Here is a 24,169-nt window from a genome sequence, read left to right as displayed (position 1 = left end):
GTTAGTGTAGTGGTAGACAGGTGGAGGTGCGTTAGTGTAGTGGTAGACAGGTGGAGGTGCGTTAGTGTAGTGGTAGACAGGTGGAGGTGCGTTAGTGTAGTGGTAGACAGGTGGAGGTGCGTTAGTGGACGGTGGTAGACAGGTGGAGGTGCGTTAGTGGACGGTGGTAGACAGGTGGAGGTGCGTTAGTGGACGGTGGTAGACAGGTGGAGGTGCGTTAGTGTAGTGGTAGACAGGTGGAGGTGCGTTAGTGTAGTGGTAGACAGGTGGAGGTGCGTTAGTGGACGGTGGTAGACAGGTGGAGGTGCGTTAGTGGACGGTGGTAGACAGGTGGAGGTGCGTTAGTGGACGGTGGTAGACAGGTGGAGGTGCGTTAGTGGACGTGGTAGACAGGTGGAGGTGCGTTAGTGTAGTGGTAGACAGGTGGAGGTGCGTTAGTGTAGTGGTAGACAGGTGGAGGTGCGTTAGTGTAGTGGTAGACAGGTGGAGGTGCGTTAGTGTAGTGGTAGACAGGTGGAGGTGTGTTAGTGTAGTGGTAGACAGGTGGAGGTGTGTTAGTGTAGTGGTAGACAGGTGGAGGTGCGTTAGTGGACGACAGGTGGAGGTGCGTTAGTGGACGGTGGTAGACAGGTGGAGGTGTGTTAGTGGACGGTGGTAGACAGGTGGAGGTGTGTTAGTGTAGTGGTAGACAGGTGGAGGTGCGTTAGTGTAGTGGTAGACAGGTGGAGGTGTGTTAGTGTAGTGGTAGACAGGTGGAGGTGTGTTAGTGTAGTGGTAGACAGGTGGAGGTGTGTTAGTGTAGTGGTAGACAGGTGGAGGTGCGTTAGTGTAGTGGTAGACGGGTGGAGGTGTGTTAGTGTAGTGGTAGACAGGTGGAGGTGTGTTAGTGTAGTGGTAGATAGGTGGAGGTGTGTTAGTGTGGTGGTAGACAGGTGGAGGTGTGTTAGTGTAGTGGTAGACAGGTGGAGGTGTGTTAGTGTAGTGGTAGACAGGTGGAGGTGCGTTAGTGTGGTGGTAGACAGGTGGAGGTGTGTTAGTGTAGTGGTAGACAGGTGGAGGTGTGTTAGTGTAGTGGTAGACAGGTGGAGGTGTGTTAGTGTAGTGGTAGACAGGTGGAGGTGTGTTAGTGTAGTGGTAGACAGGTGGAGGTGTGTTAGTGTAGTGGTAGACAGGTGGAGGTGTGTTAGTGTAGTGGTAGACAGGTGGAGGTGCGTTAGTGTGGTGGTAGACAGGTGGAGGTGTGTTAGTGTGGTGGTAGACAGGTGGAGGTGCGTTAGTGTAGTGGTAGACAGGTGGAGGTGCGTTAGTGTAGTGGTAGACAGGTGGAGGTGCGTTAGTGTAGTGGTAGACAGGTGGAGGTGTGTTAGTGTAGTGGTAGACAGGTGGAGGTGCGATAGTGTAGTGGTAGACAGGTGGAGGTGCGTTAGTGTAGTGGTAGACAGGTGGCTGTGTGTTAGTGTAGTGGTAGACAGGTGGCTGTGTGTTAGTGTAGTGGTAGACAGGTGGAGGTGCGTTAGTGTAGTGGTAGACAGGTGGAGGTGCGTTAGTGTAGTGGTAGACAGGTGGAGGTGCGTTAGTGTAGTGGTAGACAGGTGGAGGTGCGTTAGTGTAGTGGTAGACAGGTGGAGGTGCGTTAGTGTAGTGGTAGACAGGTGGAGGTGTGTTAGTGTAGTGGTAGACAGGTGGAGGTGCGTTAGTGTAGTGGTAGACAGATGGAGGTGCGTTAGTGTAGTGGAAGACAGGTGGAGGTGCTTAGGTGATGTGGTAGACAGAAGGAGGTGTGTTAGTGTAGTGGTAGACAGGTGGAGGTGTGTTAGTGTAGTGGTAGACAGGTGGAGGTGCGTTAGTGTAGTGGTAGACAGGTGGAGGTGTGTTAGTGTAGTGGTAGACAGGTGGAGGTGCGTTAGTGTAGTGGTAGACAGGTGGAGGTGCGTTAGTGTAGTGGTAGACAGGAGGAGGTGCGTTAGTGTAGTGGTAGACAGGTGGAGGTGTGTTAGTGTAGTGGTAGACAGGTGGAGGTGCGTTAGTGTAGTGGTAGACAGGTGGAGGTGTGTTAGTGTAGTGGTAGACAGGTGGAGGTGCGTTAGTGTAGTGGTAGACAGATGGAGGTGCGTTAGTGTAGTGGAAGACAGGTGGAGGTGCTTAGGTGATGTGGTAGACAGAAGGAGGTGTGTTAGTGTAGTGGTAGACAGGTGGAGGTGTGTTAGTGTAGTGGTAGACAGGTGGAGGTGCGTTAGTGTAGTGGTAGACAGGTGGAGGTGTGTTAGTGTAGTGGTAGACAGGTGGAGGTGCGTTAGTGTAGTGGTAGACAGGTGGAGGTGCGTTAGTGTAGTGGTAGACAGGAGGAGGTGCGTTAGTGTAGTGGTAGACAGGTGGAGGTGTGTTAGTGTAGTGGTAGACAGGTGGAGGTGCGTTAGTGTAGTGGTAGACAGGTGGAGGTGTGTTAGTGTAGTGGTAGACAGGTGGAGGTGTGTTAGTGTAGTGGTAGACAGGTGGAGGTGTGTTAGTGTAGTGGTAGACAGGTGGCTGTGTGTTAGTGTAGTGGTAGACAGGTGCTGTGTGTAGGGAACAGGGGACTCACCTCTCGGAGACAGGTGTATATAGGACAGACCAACACCCTAAACGGTTCTCCAGCGCTGGACCTCATGGTTCCAAAAACCTCACACAGGAAGGTGATGAATCCCAACCAAAGCTCCACGTCAGACGCCTGTAGCTCCACCCGACGAGAAAAGTCCTTCTGCAGAGGACAGCGAGAGGGGTGAATTCCATATTAGCATAATGTAAAATCAGGTTCTCCCCGGATTTTGTGTTAAACGCTCTACAACAAAGCTTTCTTAGTGTCCAACAAGCTTTCTCTGCCCTTAACCTTGTTCTGAACACCTCCAAAACAAAGGTCATGTGGTTTGGTAAGAAGAATGACCCTCTTCCCACAGGTGTGATTACTACCGCTGAGGGTTTAGAACTTGAGGTAGTCACCTCATACAATTACTTGGGAGTATGTCTAGATGGTACACTGTCCTTCTCTCAGCACATATCAAAGCTGCAGAATAAAGTTAAATCTAGACTTGGTTTCCTCTATCGCAGGTTTTTCCAAACTGGTACGCGAATGCCGTCGGGGTACGGCAAAAATAGATATATTTTTTTTACAGATAAAAAAGTTACTTTTTTTTACTTAAAAAAAATTACAAAATTCTTCACAATTTCCATTTAGTAAGGCCCACATCCATAGAGACACATACCAGCTGTACTGGTAGTACTGCTAGTACTGCTACTACCAGCAGTACCCTACCGGCACCTGCTTCCAAGAGCACATCCAATGCTAGCATCAGTAATTCTACATGTTGTTGTTAGCCCAGCTAGCATCAGTAATTCTACATGTTGTTGTTAGCCCAGCTAGCATCAGTAATTCTACATGTTGTTGTTAGCCCAGCTAGCATGGACACTGACAGTTGTGAATCTGATGCAGCCGAAGAGCTACTGCCCCCTTACATTGATTTGGGGTTCACTTATATTGGGAGTAGTGCCTTTCCTCAGCCACAGTGTGTTATATGTGAAAAAGTACTTTCTCACAACTCAATGAAACCTTCACTCTTCCGCAGACATTTAGAAACAAAACATGCTAATTTGAAAAATAAGCCGCGGGAGTTTATTGAGCGAGAATTAAGACAACTTTCGAGTTGTAAGACATGTATAAAAGCAACAGATACCATTAATAAGAAGGGGCTAGAAGTGTCTTTTTAGGTGAGCTACCGTGTGGCTAGGACAGGCAAGCCCCATACTATTGTAGAGGACTTAATTCTTCCTGCTGCTGCAGATATGGCTGGGACAATGCTGGGATATTTTTTTCTATATGTAAGATGGTTAAATAAAGAGCAAAACTATTGATTATTATTATATTGTTATTTGTGCCCTGGTCCTATAAGAGCTCTTTGTCACTTCCCACGAGCCGGGTTGTGACAAAAACTCACACTCATTGTTATGTTTAATAAATGTATTGTATAGTGTGTGTGTGGCAGGCTTACAATGATGGCAAGAAACAACATTTGAGAGTGAGCTGACCCTGGTGCTAGAGGGGGTACAGATGGAGGTTGAATGTTTGAAGGAGTACGGGACTATAAAACGTTTGGGAACCACTGCTCTATCGTAATCGCTCCTCTTTCACCACAGCTGCCAGACTAACCCTGATTCAGATGACCATCCTACCCATGCTAGATTACGAAGACATCATTTATAGATCGGCAGGTAAGGGAGCTCTCGAGCGGCTAGATGTTATTTAACATTTGGCCATCAGATTTGCCACCAATGCTCTTTTTAGGACACATCACTCCTCTGTAAACTGGTTATCTCAGTATACCCGTCGCAAGACCCACTGGTTGATGCTTATTTATAAAACCCTCTAAGGCCTCACTCCCCCCTATCTAAGATATCTACTGCAGCCCTCATCCTCCACATACAACACCCGTTCTGCCAGTCACATTCTGTTAAAGATCCCCAAAGCACACACATCCCTGGGTCGCTCCTCTTTTCAGTTCGCTGTAGCTAGCGACTGGAACGAGCTGCAACAAACACTCAAACTGGACTGTTTAATCTCAATATCTTCATTCAAAGACTCAATCATGGACACTCTTACTGACAGTTGTGGCTGCTTTGTATGATGTATTGTTGTCTCTACCTTCTTGCCTTTTGTGCTGTTGTCTGTGCCCAATAAAGTTTGTACCATGTTTAGTGTTGCTACCATGTTGTGTTGCTACCATGCTGTGTTGCTACCATGTTGTGTTGCTACCATGTTGTGTTGCTACCATGTTGTGTTGCTACCATGCTGTGTTGCTACCATGCTGTGTTGCTACCATGCTGTGTTGCTACCATGCTGTGTTGCTACCATGTTGTGTTGCTACCATGTTGTGTTGCTACCATGTTGTGTTGCTACCATGTTGTGTTGCTACCATGCTGTGTTGCTACCATGTTGTGTTTCTACCATGTTGTGTTGCTACCATGCTGTGTTGCTACCATGTTGTGTTGCTACCATGCTGTGTTGCTACCATGTTGTGTTGCTACCATGTTGTGTTGCTACCATGTTGTGTTGCTACCATGTTGTGTTGCTACCATGTTGTGTTTCTACCATGTTGTGTTGCTACCATGCTGTGTTGCTACCATGTTGTGTTGCTACCATGCTGTGTTGCTACCATGTTTAGTGCTGCTACCATGTTGTGTTGCTACCATGCTGTGAAGTTGTGTTGCTACCATGCTGTGAAGTTGTGTTGCTGCCATGCTATGTTGTCATCTTAGGTCTCTCTTTATGTAGTGTTGTATTATTTGTATTTTTAAATCGAGCCCGTCTCCGCAGGAGGCCTTTTGCCTCTTTGTAGGCCGTCATTGTAAATAAGAATTTGTTCTTAACTGACTTGCCTAGTTAAATAAAGACTGGGTCTGGGAAGCAGAGAATCTGCTGGGAATGAATGATTCCTCCATAGAAAGACACGGAGACAACAAACAGTCTCCTACAGGATGTTAACAAATACCTCCTCAGCTTGTCTAGTCTGGAGCACGACAGCCAGTCAGTCTTCTATAGAGCTCTTATACAGAGAGACAGAGAGAGAGAGAGAAGAGGAAGAGACAGAGAGAAGAGGAAGAGACAGAGAGAGAGACAGAGAGAGAGAGAGACAGAGAGACAGAGAGACAGAGAGAGAGAGAGACAGAGACAGAGAGACAGAGACAGAGACAGAGAGAGAGAGAGAGACAGAGAGAGAGAGAGACAGAGAGAGAGAGAGAGACAGAGAGAGAGAGAGAGACAGAGAGAGAGAGAGAGAGAGACAGAGAGAGAGAGAGAGACAGAGACAGAGAGACAGAGACAGAGACAGAGAGACAGAGACAGAGACAGAGAGACAGAGAGAGAGAGAGAGAGAGAGACAGAGAGAGAGAGAGAGACAGAGAGAGAGAGAGACAGAGAGAGAGAGAGAGAGAGAGAGAGAGAGAGAGACAGAGAGAGACAGAGAGAGACAGAGACAGAGAGAGACAGACAGAGAGACAGACAGAGAGACAGACAGAGAGACAGACAGAGACAGACAGAGAGACAGACAGAGAAAGAGAGAGAGAAAGAGAGAGAGAAAGAGAGACAGAGACAGAGAGAGACAGAGAGAGAGAGAGAGAGAAGAGAACCACGTCTGGTTGGGTTATAGGGTGACATCCTTGCTGTACAACTCAATGGAAGAGTGTAATCCAAAACATGAATCCTGCTGCTCCAAACATGATTCTGTTTGTCAATGAGGAGGTACAGGTGGTAATTGGTTCTGACAGATCTCCTACACACAGCTGTATGGTACAGTACCAGTACAGTGGTGGGACAGTCAAATGCAGGTTTATAAAATCCAAGTAATGCTCATGTCTTAGCGGGCAAAACATTTGCATAAAAATACTAACCGTTGTGGGTGTTGCATGTTAACAGAAGTTAACTAATGGATAATAACTACACTTTATATCAACTTGACAATGACCGAGTTCAGCATGAAACTATCTAATGTAAGAGTTAAACAATCTGTGCAGAGCCGTATAAAGATCTAAGGTTAATGGCCACTATACATTTATACAGACATGACATAAGGGAGATATAGATGCTTAACATGAAATGCCTCGCTCCTGTAGATGACAGAGAAACCCTCGCTCCTGTAGATGACAGACAAACCCTCGCTCCTGTAGATGACAGACAAACCCTCGCTCCTGTAGATGACAGAGAAACCCTCGCTCCTGTAGATGACAGAGAAACTGAATCTACAACGTGACACCAGGGTGAGGAAACAAGCCTAGCACTCGCTTCCTAAAAGACAGGTACGGGCGCTTAGCACCTAGCCGACAAACCAAACCACCGCCTTGCTACACACAGACTGACCACTGTAGGGGGAGAGGAGAGGGGGCGAGGAGAAGGGGAGTGATTGGGAGAAGGAGAGTAGAGATGGGGGAGGGAGAAGGGAAGAGGAGAGTGAGAGGGTAGAGAGAAAGGGGAGTGAGAGAGAAGGAGAGGAGGGAGAGAGTGAAAGGGGGAGAGGAGAAGGGGAGTGATTGGGAGAAGGAGGGTAGAGAGGGGGGAGTGAGAGGGGGAGAGGAGGGTAAAGAGGGAGTGGGAGGGGGAGTGAGAGGGTGAAAGGGGGAGTGAGGGTAGAGAGGGGTAGTGGGGGAGAGAGAGGGGACAGAGGAGGGTAGAGAAGGGGAGTGAGCAAGGAGCCAAGGTAAGTTGCTAGCTAGCATTAAACTTATATTATAAAAAACAATCAATCTTAACATAATCACTAGTTAACTACACAAGGTTGATGATATTACTAGGTTAACTAGTTTGTCCTGCGTTGCAAATAATCAATGCGGTGCCTGTTAATTTCTCATTGAATCACAGCCTACTTCCCCAAACGGGTGAGGATTTAACAAGCGCATTCGCGAAAAAAGCACTGTATCACAGCCTAATTCAACTTCGCCAAACGGGTGATGATTTAACAAAAGCACATTCGTGAAAAAAGCTCATTTGTAGATCAAACGTACCTAACCATAAACATCAACGCCTATCTTAAAATCAATACAAAAGTATTTATTTTTAAACCTGCATATTTAGTTAATATTACCTGCTAACATGAATTTATTTTCACTAGGGAAATTGTGTCACTTCTCTTGCGTTCTGTGCAAGCAGAGTCAGGGTATATGCAGCAGTTTGGGCCGCCTGGCTCGTTGTGTGAAGACCAATTCTTCCTAACAAAGACCGTCATTAATTTGCCAGAATTTTACATAATTATGATATAACACTGAAGGTTGTGCAATGTAACAGCAATATTTAGACTTATGGATGCCACCCGTTAGATAAAATACGGAACGGTTCCGTATTTCACTGAAAGAATAAACGTTTTGTTTTCGAAATGATAGTTTCCAAATTTGACCATATTAATGACCTAAAGCTCGTATTTCTGTGTGTTTATTATATTATAATTAAGTCTATGATTTGATATTTGATAGAGCAGTCTGAATGTGCGATGGTAGGCAGCAGCAGGCTCGTAAGTATTCATTCAAACAGCACTTTCCTGCGTTTGCCAGCAGCTCTTAGCAATGCTTGAAGCACAGCGCTGTTTATGACTTCAAGCCTATCAACTCCAGAGATTAGGCTGGCAATACTAAAGTTCCTAGTCAAAGGTATATGAAATACAAATGGCCACAACCATAAAGGCCTGATTGGTGGAGTGCTGCAGAGATGGTTGTCCTTCTGGAAGGTTCTCCCATCTCCACAGAGGAACTCTGTTAGAGTCACCATTTGGTTCTTGATTACCTTCCTGACCAAGGCCCTTCTCCCCCGATTGCTCAGTTTGGCCGGGCGGCCAGCTCTCGGAAGATAGCAGGCTGTGGCCTCTGAGAACCTTCATTAGCTGTGACATTTACCCCACGTCACACACAGCCACTGACACCAATTATGACCATCCACACTCAAACACCGAGATAGACACCAGTCACACACAGTCACTGTCTGACAGAGACAGGAATGCATGCACGCACACGCCCCCTCCCTCTCTCATGTCTCCCTCTCCTCTCACCTGTAACATATTGAGCAGTAGTGACCTAAACTTGGTCCCCTCCACCATAAACAGGGCCATCTTGTCACAGAGTCTTGCAGCAGTAGCAGCAAAGCTCCTGTCGCTGAGGGCCTTGTCATAGATGGTGCTGACTATCTGATCCAGGGTCTCCTCTGACTGGGCCGAGCTCTGGGCCGAGCTCTGGGCCGAGCTCTGGGCCTCCTCCATGAAGGAGCTGAGCTGGCTGTCCACCCCGGCTCTGTTGTTCCTCATGCTGTTCAGGATCTCCAGCAAGCGGTCCATGCGGCTCTGCTGGGGCCCGACTGGCGACACCACAGCCTCCTCCTGGAGAACAGCAGAATAAAAAAATCCTGCTCAATGGAGAATCACAGCCTTTCAGTCTGGAGCTCATCTTAATTGTGTCCGGGAAACTGCCTAGTCATAAAACCCCCAGGTGTTGCAATCATGTATTTGAGCTGACATATGAACAAGCATGGTGCCTTTCTCTGCTCAATAGATGTTTAACCAAACCTGCTTACACAGGAAGTAAAACCCCTGAGAGAGGAAATATGGTTTGACAACAGATAGGATATGACATCATCAATATGCTTCTTAACACCGTGTCAGTGAGTCCACATGGAGGGTCAGGGTATTGTCACCATACAACGCAGCACACAGAGCTAGCCTTAATGAGGAGCAGGCTACACTGCAGGGGTAGGCAACCCAGGACATGTTTTTCATGTAACCAACCTGGAAGACCAGGTGTGTTGAATTTAGGCAATCACTGAACTGACCAATTAGCTAGTTGGAACAGTACCTTCTGCATTTCCAGGAACAGGGTTGTCTACCTCTGCTATAATGGTCTTATTCATTTGGCATCAAATGAAAGAAAGTGTACTGAATCAGGTACTACCTGGAATTATTCAATTAGATGCGCAATTTTCGTTCTCCGTTGCAAACAGCTTTGCTACGGTGTGCCTTAATGAATACAACCCTGAACCCCAAACGAGACAGGGATGTGACTGTGGATAATGTCCCATGTTTCCTCTCATTTAGCTAAATTCCTCTCTCTGGTCTCATTCCAAATTGCACGCTATTCCTTATATAGTGCACTACTTTTGACTAGAGCCTATAGTCAAAAGTAGTGCACTACACAGGGAGCAGGGTGCCATCTGAGCCTCAGCCTGTGTTTGAAGCAGTCTGTTAATCTCTGTCTGGTTGTCGCAGGCTGTAAGGGGGATAGGAGCGTCCACACCTTAGAAACTTAGGTTAAGAACTAAACAGACACAAGTAATGAGTCATGCTACAAGACAAGTTGACCCACGACATCAGAGTCTACAGACAAGCCACCACTGTTAGTTTATTTTTAACCCCCTTTTTCGTGATATCCAATTGCGATTCAATTTCAATCTTGTCTCATCGCTCCAACTCCCCAACGGGCTCGGGAGAGGTGAAGGTCGAGCCATGTGTCCTCAGAAACATGACCCACCTAGCCGCGCTTCTTAACACCCGCCCGCTTAACCCGGAAGCCAGCTGCACCAACGTGTCGGAGGAAACACAGTTGAAAATCAGCCTGCAGGCGCCCGGCATGCCACAAGGAGTCGCTAGAGCGCGATGAGCCAAGTAAAGCCCCACCGGCCAAACCCTCCCCTAACCCGGACGACACTGGGCCAATTGTGCGCTCTATGAGACTCTCGGTCACGGCCGGTTGTGACACAGCCTGGGATCGAACCAGAGTCTGTAGTGATGCCTCAAGCACTGCGATGCAGTGCCTTGCGCCGCTCGGGAGGCCCCCACTGTTCATCTTTAATGAATTAGAGAGTTGCATCCCCACCTACCAAACAGACTCAGCAACCCGTGTGTGTGTGTGTGTGTGTGTGTGTGTGTGTGTGTGTGTGTGTGTGTGTGTGTGTGTATGAATGTGTATGCATCTAAAATGATTACTGTGTGTGTGTATGCATGTGTGTCGAAAGGGGAAGGGCGTGGCCATGGCCTGCCTAAGACTGATGGTGATTGGCAGATAGATAAGACAATAAAGAGATTTAGTTTACCTTGTCTTTTAGCCTCCGCCTCAGCCTCTCCTTGGATGACTGCAGCAGGCTGACTTTAGGGCCCGCGTCCAGCTGGCTGTCCCTGTGCTTGTCACTCCCTGTTGGGCTCTGGCCCTTCTGCTGGCCCCCAGGCTGGCTGGGAAGCCCCTCACTGGGGCCCCTGGAGCTCTCTGTCTCCAGCCTGGTGCTGGTCTCCTCTGCCTTCACATTCTCTGTCTCTTTGGTGTTTCTGAGTGGTGCCACCCCCCTGTCCATGTCTCCCGTTGGTGCCCCCCCTCTGTCCATGTCTCCCGTTGGTGCCCCCCCTCTGTCCCTGTCTCCCGTTGGTGCCCCCCCTCTGTCCCTGTCTCCCGTTGGTGCCCCCCCTCTGTCCCTGTCTCCCGTTGGGGTTGCCCCCCTGTCCCTGTCTCCCGTTGGTGCCCCCCCTCTGTCCCTGTCTCCCGTTGGTGCCCCCCCTCTATCCCTGTCTCCCGTTGGGGTTTCCCCCCTGTCCCTGTCTCCCATTGGTGCCCCCCCTCTGTCCCTGTCTCCCGTTGGGGTTTCCCCCCTGTCCCTGTCTCCCGTTGGTGCCCCCCCTCTGTCCCTGTCTCCTGTTGGGGTTGCCCCCCTGTCCCTGTCTCCTGTTGGGGTTGCCCCCCTGTCCCTGTCACCTGCCGGGCCCCCTTGCCCCTTCTGGTTGTGGTGCCAGCGGCGATTCTGGCTATAGCCGTGGTGGGGAGGTCCCTGACGCTGCCCGCCGTGGCCCTGGAACTGCTGCCCGTGGCTACCTCCACGCTGTCCTCCCTGCTGCTGCTGGTCACGAGGGTATCTACCATGACCCCCCGGCCCGGGCTGCTGCTGGTCATTCTGTTGCTGATTGACCGGTTGTTGTTGAGATGGAGGTTGTTGTCGTTGTGGCGACTGCTGCTGAGGATTCTGGGTCTTCCTGTCTCCTCCTCCTCCCGGAGGTCTCTGCTGCTGCTGTCTCCTGTAATGAGAGCGGTGGGGGTAAGGGTTCTGTTACCCACATGGCAAAGCGTGACGTGATGACGCTACTCTGCCTGGCAAGCCTGAACCAAGCCAGCCACCCCTGTCAGAGTACCATGGCCGAATCCACACCCATCTGTTCTGTTCAGCCCTGTGACATCATCACTTCCTCTCTCTCTGTCTGTTCTCTGTTGACCGTCTAATGTAACAGTCCCACTCTCTCAGTCTGCCTGTTCAACACGCCTGGTCTCCCCTACACAGATCTATCAGCCTAGTGGTCACTGCTTTCAGATAGGACAGACACTAATGATAGAACCCAACACCACAGACACTAATGATAGAACCCAACACCACAGACACTAATGATAGAACACCACACCACAGACACTAATGATAGAACCCAACACCACAGACACTAATGATAGAACCCAACACCACAGACACTAATGATAGAACCCAACACCACAGACACTAATGATAGAACCCAACACCACAGACACTAATGATAGAACCCAACACCACAGACACTAATGATAGAACCCAACACCACAGACACTAATGATAGAACCCAACACCACAGACACTAATGATAGAACCCAACACCACAGACACTAATGATAGAACACCACCGACACTAATGATAGAACAACACAGACACTAATGATAGAACAACACAGACACTAATGATAGAACCCAACACCACAGACACTAATGATAGAACCCAACACCACAGACACTAATGATAGAACCCAACACCACAGACACTAATGATAGAACCCAACACCACAGACACTAATGATAGAACCCAACACCACAGACACTAATGATAGAACCCAACACCACAGACACTAATGATAGAACCCAACACCACAGACACTAATGATAGAACCCAACACCACAGACACTAATGATAGAACCCAACACCACAGACACTAATGATAGAACACCACCGACACTAATGATAGAACAACACAGACACTAATGATAGAACCCGACACCACAGACACTAATGATAGAACACCACCGACACTAATAATAGAACACCACAGACACTAATGATAGAACCCGACACCACAGACACTAATGATAGAACCCAACACCACAGACACTAATGATAGAACCCAACACCACAGACACTAATGATAGAACCCAACACCACAGACACTAATGATAGAACCCAACACCACAGACACTAATGATAGAACCCAACACCACAGACACTAATGATAGAACCCAACACCACAGATAGGTCTTAAGGTATGACGAGGGAGGCCTGTTTGTTTATATAAACAGTAGGTGCGTCCCCATGTGACGTGGGTCTTCGCTTCACTAGGAGATGACTGACGCAACAGGATTAGGAACACTTCCTGTTGTTATCTTCATTAGCCTCAGTCCAACTGGCCCTTTACATTACATGTCTGTTTGGGGTCTAATAGCATGTCGTCTGTCAGGTATCAACCCCCTGACTGAAGTGTATCAGTTTACAGTGTGACATTCAACTGAAAAAATGACTATTTCAACATGCCTTTTTTTAACTATCACTATCAAACCATCCTAAATGGCACTCAAACATCATTCTAACCCTTCACATCCTAAACAACACCATCCAATATATCTCTAGTTGATCTTTCTACTGCTGGTCTTTTAAATTCAACAGCGCGCCCACTCTATAGAGATATGGAAAACATGAGGCAGACCAATCCAATATCAATTCTCTCTCCTTCCCTTTAAAGATTGGCCAGCCAGCCAGGATGTAGCCTGTGTTTCCAGTACTCCAGTGATATGTAACAAGTCAGCCAGCCAGCCAGCCAGTCAGTCGGTTTCCAGTGCTGCAGTGATACGTAGCAAGTCAGCCAGCCAGCCAGCCAGCCAGCCTGCCTGTGTTTCCAGTGCTGCAGTGATATATAGCCAGCCAGCCTGCCTGTGTTTCCAGTGCTGCAGTGATATATAGCCAGCCAGCCAGCCTGCCTGTGTTTCCAGTGCTGCAGTGATATATAGCCAGCCAGCCAGCCAGCCAGCCTGCCTGTGTTTCCAGTGCTGCAGTGATATATAACCAGCCAGCCTGTGTTTCCAGTGCTGCAGTGATATATAACCAGCCAGCCTGTGTTTCCAGTGCTGCAGTGATATATAACCAGCCAGCCTGTGTTTCCAGTGCTGCAGTGATATATAACCAGCCAGCCTGTGTTTCCAGTGCTGCAGTGATATATAACCAGCCTGCCTGTGTTTCCAGTGCTGCAGTGATATATAGCCAGCCAGCCTGCCTGTGTTTCCAGTGCTGCAGTGATATATAGCCAGCCAGCCTGCCTGTGTTTCCAGTGCTGCAGTGATATATAGCCAGCCAGCCTGCATGTGTTTCCAGTGCTGCAGTGATATATAGCCAGCCAGTCGGTTTCCAGTGCTGCAGTGATATATAGCCAGCCAGCCTGCCTGTGCTTCCAGTGCTGCAGTGATATATAGCCAGCCAGCCAGCCAGTCGGTTTCCAGTGCTGCAGTGATATATAACCAGCCAGCCTGTGTTTCCAGTGCTGCAGTGATATATAACCAGCCAGCCTGTGTTTCCAGTGCTGCATTGCCACTGCCTACCGTTCCCCCATGACCTTCATTCCATTCTCTAGAGGAGCCGGCTCCTACACGCCCCGGCTCCTACACGCCCCGGCTCCTACACGCCCCGGCTCCTACACGCCCCGGCTCCTACACGCCCCGGCTCCTACACGCCCCGGCTCCTACACGCCCCGGCTCCTACACGCCCGGCTCCTACACGCCCGGCTCCTACAGCTTTTCATTAGTGGACCATTAGTATAATATTCTGGGTGCTCAGTCCTCTGCTCTGCTACCGTGTTATGTTTCTCTGGGCTATTTCTGCCATTACGGGGCTAGGCAGCACCCTGAGCTATGTTAGCGTAGAGGAGGGGAGTGCTGTCTGTGTGGTGGTTATTAAACTGATATGTGACAGTAGACATGAGGGTCACAGGGAAGAGTCGTGGTGCCCTGTGTAACGGTAGTAGGTACTAGCTAGCTTCCTGAACCCACCATGTTTATATCAAACTATATTGAAACCCTCCGCCTGTCTAGGACACGCAAGCAGTATATAGGCTATACATGTCACAACAACAGTCCAAATACAACCATGTCTCCACAAATATAATCTAACACAAACAATGAACGTTGTTTTGAAACACACTGGGTGTACAAAACATTAGGAACACCTTCCTAATACTGAGTTTCACCCCTTTGGCCCTCAGAACAGACTCAATTTGTTGGGGCATGGCCTCTACAAGGTGTCGAAAGCGTTCCACAGGGATGCTGGCCCACGTTGACCCAATGCTGGTCCAACTTGAATGGATGACCTTTGGGTGGTGGACCATTCTTGACACACAAGGGAAACTGATGAGCATGAAAAACCCAGCAGCATTGCAGTTCTTGACACACTCAAACCGGTGCACCTGGCACCTACTACCATACCTTGTTCAAAGTCACACATCTTTTTGTCTTGCGCATTCACCCTCTGAATAGCACACATACATAATCCATGTCTCAGTTGACTCAAGGCTTAAACATCCTTCTTTATCTTTACTGATTGAAGTGGATTTAACAAGTGACATCAATAAGGGATCATAGCTTTTACCTGGATTCACCTGGTCAGTCTATGTCATGGAAAAAGCAGGTGTTCCTAATGTTTTGTAGTGTATATCAAAGCAATAACTGAATATCCACATCTCATTACAACTCTGATATAGAGCAGTACATTTCACAGACTAGTAGTTGTGGATGTGGTGGGTCCTAGTCTAGTATAAGAGCCTAATACCATGTCTGTCTGTCACACTGACCTTCTGTCAGATGTTTTGTGACAAGGTCCCCGGGACGGGAAAAGGAATCTTAGCGATCACGTCTGACGGCCTCAGCCAGACAAGCAGAAACACATTGCAGCAGGCGTACACACACAGACCTTACTTCACCCCTCACTTGCACAATAATTATGACCATAATAATTTAATGAACTTACACAACGTTTCCCCCCCCCCCAGATGCTCGTAGTGCTTAACATAATGAGGGGGATCCTCACCTGACCCCCCTTTAACATGGCTCCCGAGTGGCGCAGTTGTCTAAGACACTGCATCTCAGTGCAATAGGCATCACTGCAGTACCTGGTTTAAATCCAGGCTGCATCACATCCGGCCGTGATTGGGAGTCCCATAGGGCGGCGCACAATTGTCCCAGCGTCGTCGGGGTTTGGCCGGGGGGGTAGGCCGTCATTGTAAATAAGAATTTGTTCTTAACTCACTTGCCTAGTTAAAAAAAAGGTTAAATGAATATAAAAATAAATAAATACATGCATCTACCCCCTCCTGTCCTTCTCACAACCAACAGCACTTAACCTTTGTAACCTCCAGCCCTCCCTGCTCATAAAAACATGCCCCCGCCACCCGGAACAATCCCAACCTTTTCACGCCAAAGCTTTATAGTGAGCTGTGAGTGTCGCCACTGTCAGACCAACGGAGGAGAGGCTGGGGGTGTCAGACCAACGGAGGAGAGGCTGGGGGTGTCAGACCAACGGAGGAGAGGCTGGGGGTGTCAGACCAACGGAGGAGAGGCTGGGAGTGTCAGACCAACGGAGGAGAGGCTGGGGGTGTCAGACCAACGGAGGAGAGGCTGGGGGTGTCAGACCAACGGAGGAGAGGCTGGGGGTGTCAGACCAACGGAGGAGAGGCTGGGGGTGTCAGACCAACGGAGGAGAGGCTGGGGGTGTCAGACCAACGGAGGAGAGGCTGGGGGTGTCAGACCAACGGAGGAGAGGCTGGGGGTGTCAGACCAACGGAGGAGAGGCTGGGAGTGTCAGACCAACGGAGGAGAGGCTGGGGGTGTCAGACCAACGGAGGAGAGGCTGGGAGTGTCAGACCAACGGAGGAGAGGCTGGGGGTGTCAGACCAACGGAGGAGAGGCTGGGAGTGTCAGAGCAACGGGGGAGTGGGACTGACATGCTCAAAATAAAGAAGTTCCGAGGGCCCCAGGTTCCATGCTATTCTAAGACTTTATGAGCGTTAACCCCGGGCCTGACCCCGGGCCTGACCCCGACCCTCCCTGACACATCTTGTGGGAAGATGTGTCAGGGAGCTCCTGGTAGGCCTTGTGTGTGTGTGTGTGTGTGTGTGTTTGTGTGTGTGTGTGTGTAGCACTTGTATTACAGCTGCATCTCCAGAGTGTTTCATGGTACAATACTCAGGCGAGGAGAGAAACAGCACATAGTCCAAAACTGTCTTCAGCTAAACAATCATTCAACTTACAGCATAAGGCCAAAGACACACCAGAATAGGTTTTCAAAAGGTGTTCAGTGTTCCTGAGTGGTCTAGTCTCAGTCCTCGACAGTGTTTCATCGTCTGAGTAGCCATGAGCTGAGGAGAGAAGCCGTACATTGTCCCGTAGTCTTATGGATTCACCAAATAGCAAGTGGAGAGGTGAGAAAACAGTGTTGGATTAGTGGATAATAGTCGCCATGCATAGACTGTAGGAGGATATTCAATGGAACGATTCACAATTTGAAGAAGAAGTGTTGAAATGTTTTTTCATGTCAGACGGTAGAAAGAGAAGTTCAGGTGCTGCCGTGCTGCTTTAGTTTTGATTTCAACTTTCCCACAAAAGGCTCTGTCTGAACCCTGAACCAGTCAGCTTTACTAACGCTTTTAACATTCAGAACAGGCGATGAAAAGTCCGCTTTTTACAGACGTTTTCCTGAACACATGTTTTGGAACTTTTCTTAGCTTGTAAAGCACATTGTTTTGATATTGCCAGACAGTGACAAAGGGAACATTTTAGAAGTGTCTTTTTTTTTAAGCCACTTGAGTGGTCAAAGGGAGACTTTTATAATAAGAGACCTTGAATATGTTCTCCTAAAGTGAATACAACAGCATCACGTTGATGTCTTTAATGGCTGTCTGAAAAGTAATGATCTATCGAGCAGGAGATTAAATAAAGTGCAGAATAATTCTGCGTACAACATTTATTGGGCTTTAAAAACTCAGCTGCAAATGTACAAAGACTCTGATGAATAAAGGTTGCTAACGTTCAACACATAATAATAGGTATCCAGACTGACTACACCAGGATGCTGACTACACCAGGATGCTGACTACACCAGGATGCTGCCTACACCAGGATGCTGACTACACCAGGATGCTGCCTACACCAGGATGCTGCCTACACCAGGATGCTGCCTACACTAGGATGCTGCCTACACTAGGATGCTGCCTACACTAGGATGCTGCCTACACTAGGATGCTGCCTACACTAGGATGATGCCTACACTAGGATGCTGCCTACACCAGGATGCTCACTACACTAGGGTGCTCACTACACTAGGATGCTCACTACACCAGGATGCTGACTACACTAGGATGCTGCCTACACTGGGATGCTGCCTACACTGGGATGCTGCCTACACTGGGATGCTGCCTACACTGGGATGCTGACGATACTAGAACGGTGCTTCCATGTCCCCTGAGGCACTAAGCATGCTGAGCGAGAAGAGAGCAGGAGACAGGAGTCAAGGTGAAGAGGGGAAAAGAGAGGAGAGTTTTCTGCTATTTGGTTGGTGCTCTTAAGGGAGGGGGGGGGGGCGGGGTGCTAGACAGAAATGGGGTGGAAAAGGAGACGCAGGTGATCTAGTCCTGAGCTCCAGACGGCTGTGTGTGTGAACATTTACAGCATGTCTATCCATCAGCCTCTCTGCGCGGCCTCGCTGGTCCCCTCTCCTGGGGGGTCAGATCAGGGTATAGTATTCTAGTAGGTAGGGAAGATAAAAGCCTTGAGGGACACGTGTGGAGTCCGTCTGCTCCTATTATTCATATACAGCAAAGACCCAGCCATGGGGATAACTCAGCAGGAACCTGTTCTTGTCTAGTTAATGAACTAAAGCATAGAACCATGAATAATAGATCAGCAGAAAATGACATGACAGAGCCAATGATCTATGCATGCCCTGGATTCTAACTTACATACAGTATATGTACCACAGTGTTTCTTAGTCTGGTTCATAGTCTAATCAGGTTTTTCAATTGTTATCTTCCATGAGTCTGATACTTATCATGCCGTGTGTGTGTGTGTGTTTCCATCCGGATAAAGAGGTTTATAAAAACTTGATGAAGACGCACTTCCCTTCTCTCTCCTCCCCTTCCCTATCCCCTCTCCCCCTCATCCTCCTCCACTCCTGGGCGTGGCTCTACTTTACCTGGTACTGACTAGTCGTTTCCCCCCGGGCGGCAGCAGCACGGTTAGGTCTAGATGGTCCTGGATGATGTGGTGCAACCCTCTAAAAGCAGCATGACAGTGTGTTGGAATGGAGGATGACCGAGGATGGAAAACACGAGAGGACACAAAGCAAGAGGGGAAGGGAGGGGAGGGAGAGGGAATGGGGAGGAGAGGGCGAGGGAATGGGGAGGAGAGGGAATGGGGAGGAGAGGAGAGGGAGAGGGAATGAGGAGGGGAGGAGAGGGAGAGGGAATGAGGAGGGGAGGAGAGGGAATGGGGAGGGGAGGAGAGGGAGAGGGGAGGAGAGGGAGAGGGGAGGAGAGGGAGAGGGGAGGAGAGGGAGAGGAGAGGGAGAGGAGAGGGGAGGAGAGGGAATGGGGAGGAGAGGGAGAGGGAATGGGGAGGAGAGGGAATGGGGAGGAGAGGGAATGGGGAGGAGAGGGAATGGGGAGGAGAGGGAATGGGGAGGAGAGGGAATGGGGAGGAGAGGAGAGGGGAGGAGAGGGAGAGGGAATGGGGAGGAGAGGGCATATGGGATGGGGAGGGGATGGACAACAAAACCAACAGGCAAAACAACTCCAGATTTAATTACACACTTCTACATGGCAACTAAAAAGTGGTATGAGAGATGACAGACAGACATACACATGGATCTGCGGCTGGTTGCTGATAGCTGCTGTTGCCGTGACGACAGAGAACCGAGGCTGGCTGCTAGACCCTTTGATTAAGAAACACCTTGGATGTGACCAGAATGGCACCCTATTCCCTACATAGTGCACTACCTGGTCAAAAGTAGTGCACTTCACTACGGAAAAGGTTGCCATTTAGGACGCACGCTTCTTCTCTGACCCAGACCAGCCCATCGATCCAACCAACAGAGAGGAACCACTCAATAGAACTACCTCAACGTTCAGATGTTTTATTATGTTCCAGACAGGTTCTTTATCGACTGGTGTATGGATTCACTACATTTCATTAGCAGTAGCAGCCAAGAAGGCTTACCTATTCCTGGTCCAATACTACTGTGTGTGTGCGTGTGTGTGTGCCCTCATCTGTGTCAACAAAGCAAACGTGAGGTCATCCTGGTTAGTCGGTAAGAGGAAAGGAAGCTGATTCAAACCATGTGGTGAGACAGACAGACAGACAGACAGGTAGACAGACAGAGAGACAGACAGACAGACAGACAGACAGGTAGACAGACAGACAGACAGACAGACAGACAGACAGACAGACAGACAGACAGACAGGTAGACAGGCACAGGCAGGTAGACAGGCAGGTAGACAGGCAGAGAGAGAGACAGACAGGCAGGTAGACAGGCAGAGAGAGAGACAGACAGGCAGGTAGAGAGGCAGAGAGAGAGACAGACAGGCAGGTAGACAGGCAGAGAGAGAGACAGACAGGCAGGTAGACAGGCAGAGAGAGAGACAGACAGGCAGGTAGACAGGCAGAGAGAGAGACAGACAGGCAGGTAGACAGGCAGAGAGAGAGACAGACAGGCAGGTAGACAGGCAGAGAGAGAGACAGACAGGCAGGTAGACAGGCAGAGAGAGAGACAGACAGGCAGGTAGACAGGCAGAGAGAGAGACAGACAGGCAGGTAGACAGGCAGAGAGAGAGACAGACAGGCAGGTAGACAGGCAGAGAGAGAGACAGACAGGCAGGTAGACAGGCAGAGAGAGAGACAGACAGGCAGGTAGACAGGCAGAGAGAGAGACAGACAGGCAGGTAGACAGGCAGAGAGAGAGACAGACAGGCAGGTAGACAGGCAGAGAGAGAGACAGACAGGCAGGTAGACAGGCAGAGAGAGAGACAGACAGGCAGGTAGACAGGCAGAGAGAGAGACAGACAGGCAGGTAGACAGGCAGAGAGAGAGACAGACAGGCAGGTAGACAGGCAGAGAGAGAGACAGACAGGCAGAGAGAGAGACAGAAAGGCAGGTAGACAGGCAGAGAGACAGACGGGCAGGTAGACAGGCAGAGAGACAGACGGGCAGGTAGACAGGCAGAGAGACAGATGGGCAGGTAGACAGGCAGAGAGAGAGACAGACATGCAGACAGACAGAGAGAGACAGACAGTTCTACCTATCCGGCACACACCTGCATGCAACACATGCACAAATACACTGACATGCCCAACCACCTGCCAACCAATCAAATCAAAGTTTATTGGTCGCGTACACAGATTTGCAGATGTAATCGCAGGTGCAGTGTAATGCTTGTGTTTCTAGCTCCAACAGTGTAGTAATAATACCTAGTGATACACACATAATACAAAAAGTTAAGAAATTAAGAAATATCAGAACGAGCAAAGTCAGAGTAGAGAACATATGTATAGACAGTAGTTATATAGGATAGTGTGTATAGACAGTAGTTATACAGGATGGTGTGTATAGACAGTAGTTATACAGGATGGTGTGTATAGACAGTAGTTATATAGGATGGTGTATATAGACAGTAGTTACATAGGATGTTGTGTATAGACAGTAGTTATATAGGATGGTGTATATAGACAGTAGTTACATAGGATGGTGTGTATAGACAGTAGTTATACAGGATGGTGTGTATAGACAGTAGTTATATAGGATGGTGTGTATAGACAGTAGTTATACAGGATGGTGTGTATAGACAGTAGTTATATAGGATGGTGTGTATAGACAGTAGTTATATAGGATGGTGTGTATAGACAGTAGTTATATAGGATGGTGTGTATAGACAGTAGTTATATAGGATGGTGTGTATAGACAGTAGTTATATAGGATGGTGTGTATAGACAGTAGTTACATAGGATGGTGTGTATAGACAGTAGTTACATAGGGTGGTGTGTATAGACAGTAGTTATATAGGATGGTGTGTATAGACAGTAGTTATATAGGATAGTGTGTATAGACAGTAGTTATATAGGATGGTGTATATAGACAGTAGTTACATAGGATGGTGTGTATAGACAGTAGTTACATAGGATGGTGTGTATAGACAGTAGTTACATAGGATGGTGTGTATAGACAGTAGTTACATAGGATGGTGTGTATAGACAGTAGTTACATAGGATGGTGTATATAGACAGTAGTTACATAGGATGGTGTGTATAGACAGTAGTTACATAGGATGGTGTGTATAGACAGTAGTTATATAGGATGGTGTGTATAGACAGTAGTTATATAGGATGGTGTGTATAGACAGTAGTTATATAGGATGGTGTGTATAGACAGTAGTTATATAGGATGGTGTGTATAGACAGTAGTTATATAGGATGGTGTGTATAGACAGTAGTTATATAGGATGGTGTGTATAGACAGTAGTTACATAGGATGGTGTGTATAGACAGTAGTTACATAGGATGGTGTGTATAGACAGTAGTTACATAGGATGGTGTGTATAGACAGTAGTTACATAGGGTGGTGTGTATAGACAGTATAGACAGTAGTTATATAGGATGGTGTGTATAGACAGTAGTTATATAGGATAGTGTATATAGACAGTAGTTACATAGGATGGTGTGTATAGACAGTAGTTACATAGGATGGTGTGTATAGACAGTAGTTACATAGGATGGTGTGTATAGACAGTAGTTACATAGGATGGTGTGTATAGACAGTAGTTACATAGGATGGTGTGTATAGACAGTAGTTACATAGGATGGTGTGTATAGACAGTAGTTACATAGGATGGTGTGTATAGACAGTATAGACAGTAGTTATATAGGATGGTGTGTATAGACAGTAGTTACATAGGGTGGTGTGTATAGACAGTATAGACAGTAGTTATATAGGATGGTGTGTATAGACAGTAGTTATATAGGATAGTGTGTATAGACAGTAGTTACATAGGATGGTGTGTATAGACAGTAGTTACATAGGATGGTGTGTATAGACAGTAGTTACATAGGATGGTGTGTATAGACAGTAGTTACATAGGATGGTGTGTATAGACAGTAGTTACATAGGATGGTGTGTATAGACAGTAGTTACATAGGATGGTGTGTATAGACAGTAGTTACATAGGATGGTGTGTATAGACAGTAGTTACATAGGATGGTGTGTATAGACAGTATAGACAGTAGTTATATAGGATGGTGTGTATAGACAGTAGTTATATAGGATAGTGTGTATAGACAGTAGTTATATAGGATGGTGTATATAGACAGTAGTTACATAGGATGGTGTGTATAGACAGTAGTTATATAGGATAGTGTGTATAGACAGTAGTTACATAGGATGGTGTGTATAGACAGTAGTTACATAGGATGGTGTGTATAGACAGTAGTTACATAGGATGGTGTGTATAGACAGTAGTTACATAGGATGGTGTGTATAAACAGTAGTTACATAGGATGGTGTGTATAGACAGTAGTTACATAGGATGGTGTGTATAGACAGTAGTTACATAGGATGGTGTGTATAGACAGTAGTTACATAGGATGGTGTGTATAGACAGTAGTTACATAGGATGGTGTGTATAGACAGTAGTTACATAGGATGGTGTGTATAGACAGTAGTTACATAGGATGGTGTGTATAGACAGTATAGACAGTAGTTATATAGGATGGTGTGTATAGACAGTAGTTACATAGGGTGGTGTGTATAGACAGTATAGACAGTAGTTATATAGGATGGTGTGTATAGACAGTAGTTATATAGGATAGTGTGTATAGACAGTAGTTACATAGGATGGTGTGTATAGACAGTAGTTACATAGGATGGTGTGTATAGACAGTAGTTACATAGGATGGTGTGTATAGACAGTAGTTACATAGGATGGTGTGTATAGACAGTAGTTACATAGGATGGTGTGTATAGACAGTAGTTACATAGGATGGTGTGTATAGACAGTAGTTACATAGGATGGTGTGTATAGACAGTAGTTACATAGGATGGTGTGTATAGACAGTAGTTACATAGGATGGTGTGTATAGACAGTAGTTACATAGGATGGTGTGTATAGACAGTATAGACAGTAGTTATATAGGATGGTGTGTATAGACAGTAGTTATATAGGATAGTGTGTATAGACAGTAGTTATATAGGATGGTGTATATAGACAGTAGTTACATAGGATGGTGTGTATAGACAGTAGTTATATAGGATAGTGTGTATAGACAGTAGTTACATAGGATGGTGTGTATAGACAGTAGTTACATAGGATGGTGTGTATAGACAGTAGTTACATAGGATGGTGTGTATAGACAGTAGTTACATAGGATGGTGTGTATAGACAGTAGTTACATAGGATGGTGTGTATAGACAGTAGTTACATAGGATGGTGTGTATAGACAGTAGTTACATAGGATGGTGTGTATAGACAGTAGTTACATAGGATGGTGTGTATAGACAGTAGTTATATAGGATGGTGTGTATAGACAGTAGTTACATAGGAT

At 47.5% G+C, this 24,169-nt stretch overlaps 1 protein-coding gene across 1 annotated transcript in view; it reads right to left on the bottom strand.

Annotated features, from left to right (window-relative positions):
- The window catches only part of ctif (CBP80/20-dependent translation initiation factor), a 173,604-nt gene that overhangs the window by 35,525 nt on the left and 113,910 nt on the right, over positions 1–24,169 (bottom strand). The window contains exons 9-11 of the mRNA XM_038989443.1: positions 10,589–11,555; positions 8,559–8,882; positions 2,582–2,737 (exon numbers count right to left, since the gene is read on the bottom strand). Of these exons, the coding sequence (XP_038845371.1) occupies positions 2,582–2,737; positions 8,559–8,882; positions 10,589–11,555 (1,447 nt within the window). The remainder of the gene's footprint in view (positions 1–2,581; positions 2,738–8,558; positions 8,883–10,588; positions 11,556–24,169) is intronic.

Source organism: Salvelinus namaycush, chromosome 3 (assembly GCF_016432855.1).
Source record: "Salvelinus namaycush isolate Seneca chromosome 3, SaNama_1.0, whole genome shotgun sequence".
Taxonomy (NCBI): Eukaryota; Metazoa; Chordata; class Actinopteri; order Salmoniformes; family Salmonidae; genus Salvelinus; species Salvelinus namaycush.
This window is presented reverse-complemented; position numbering and strand designations above follow the sequence as displayed.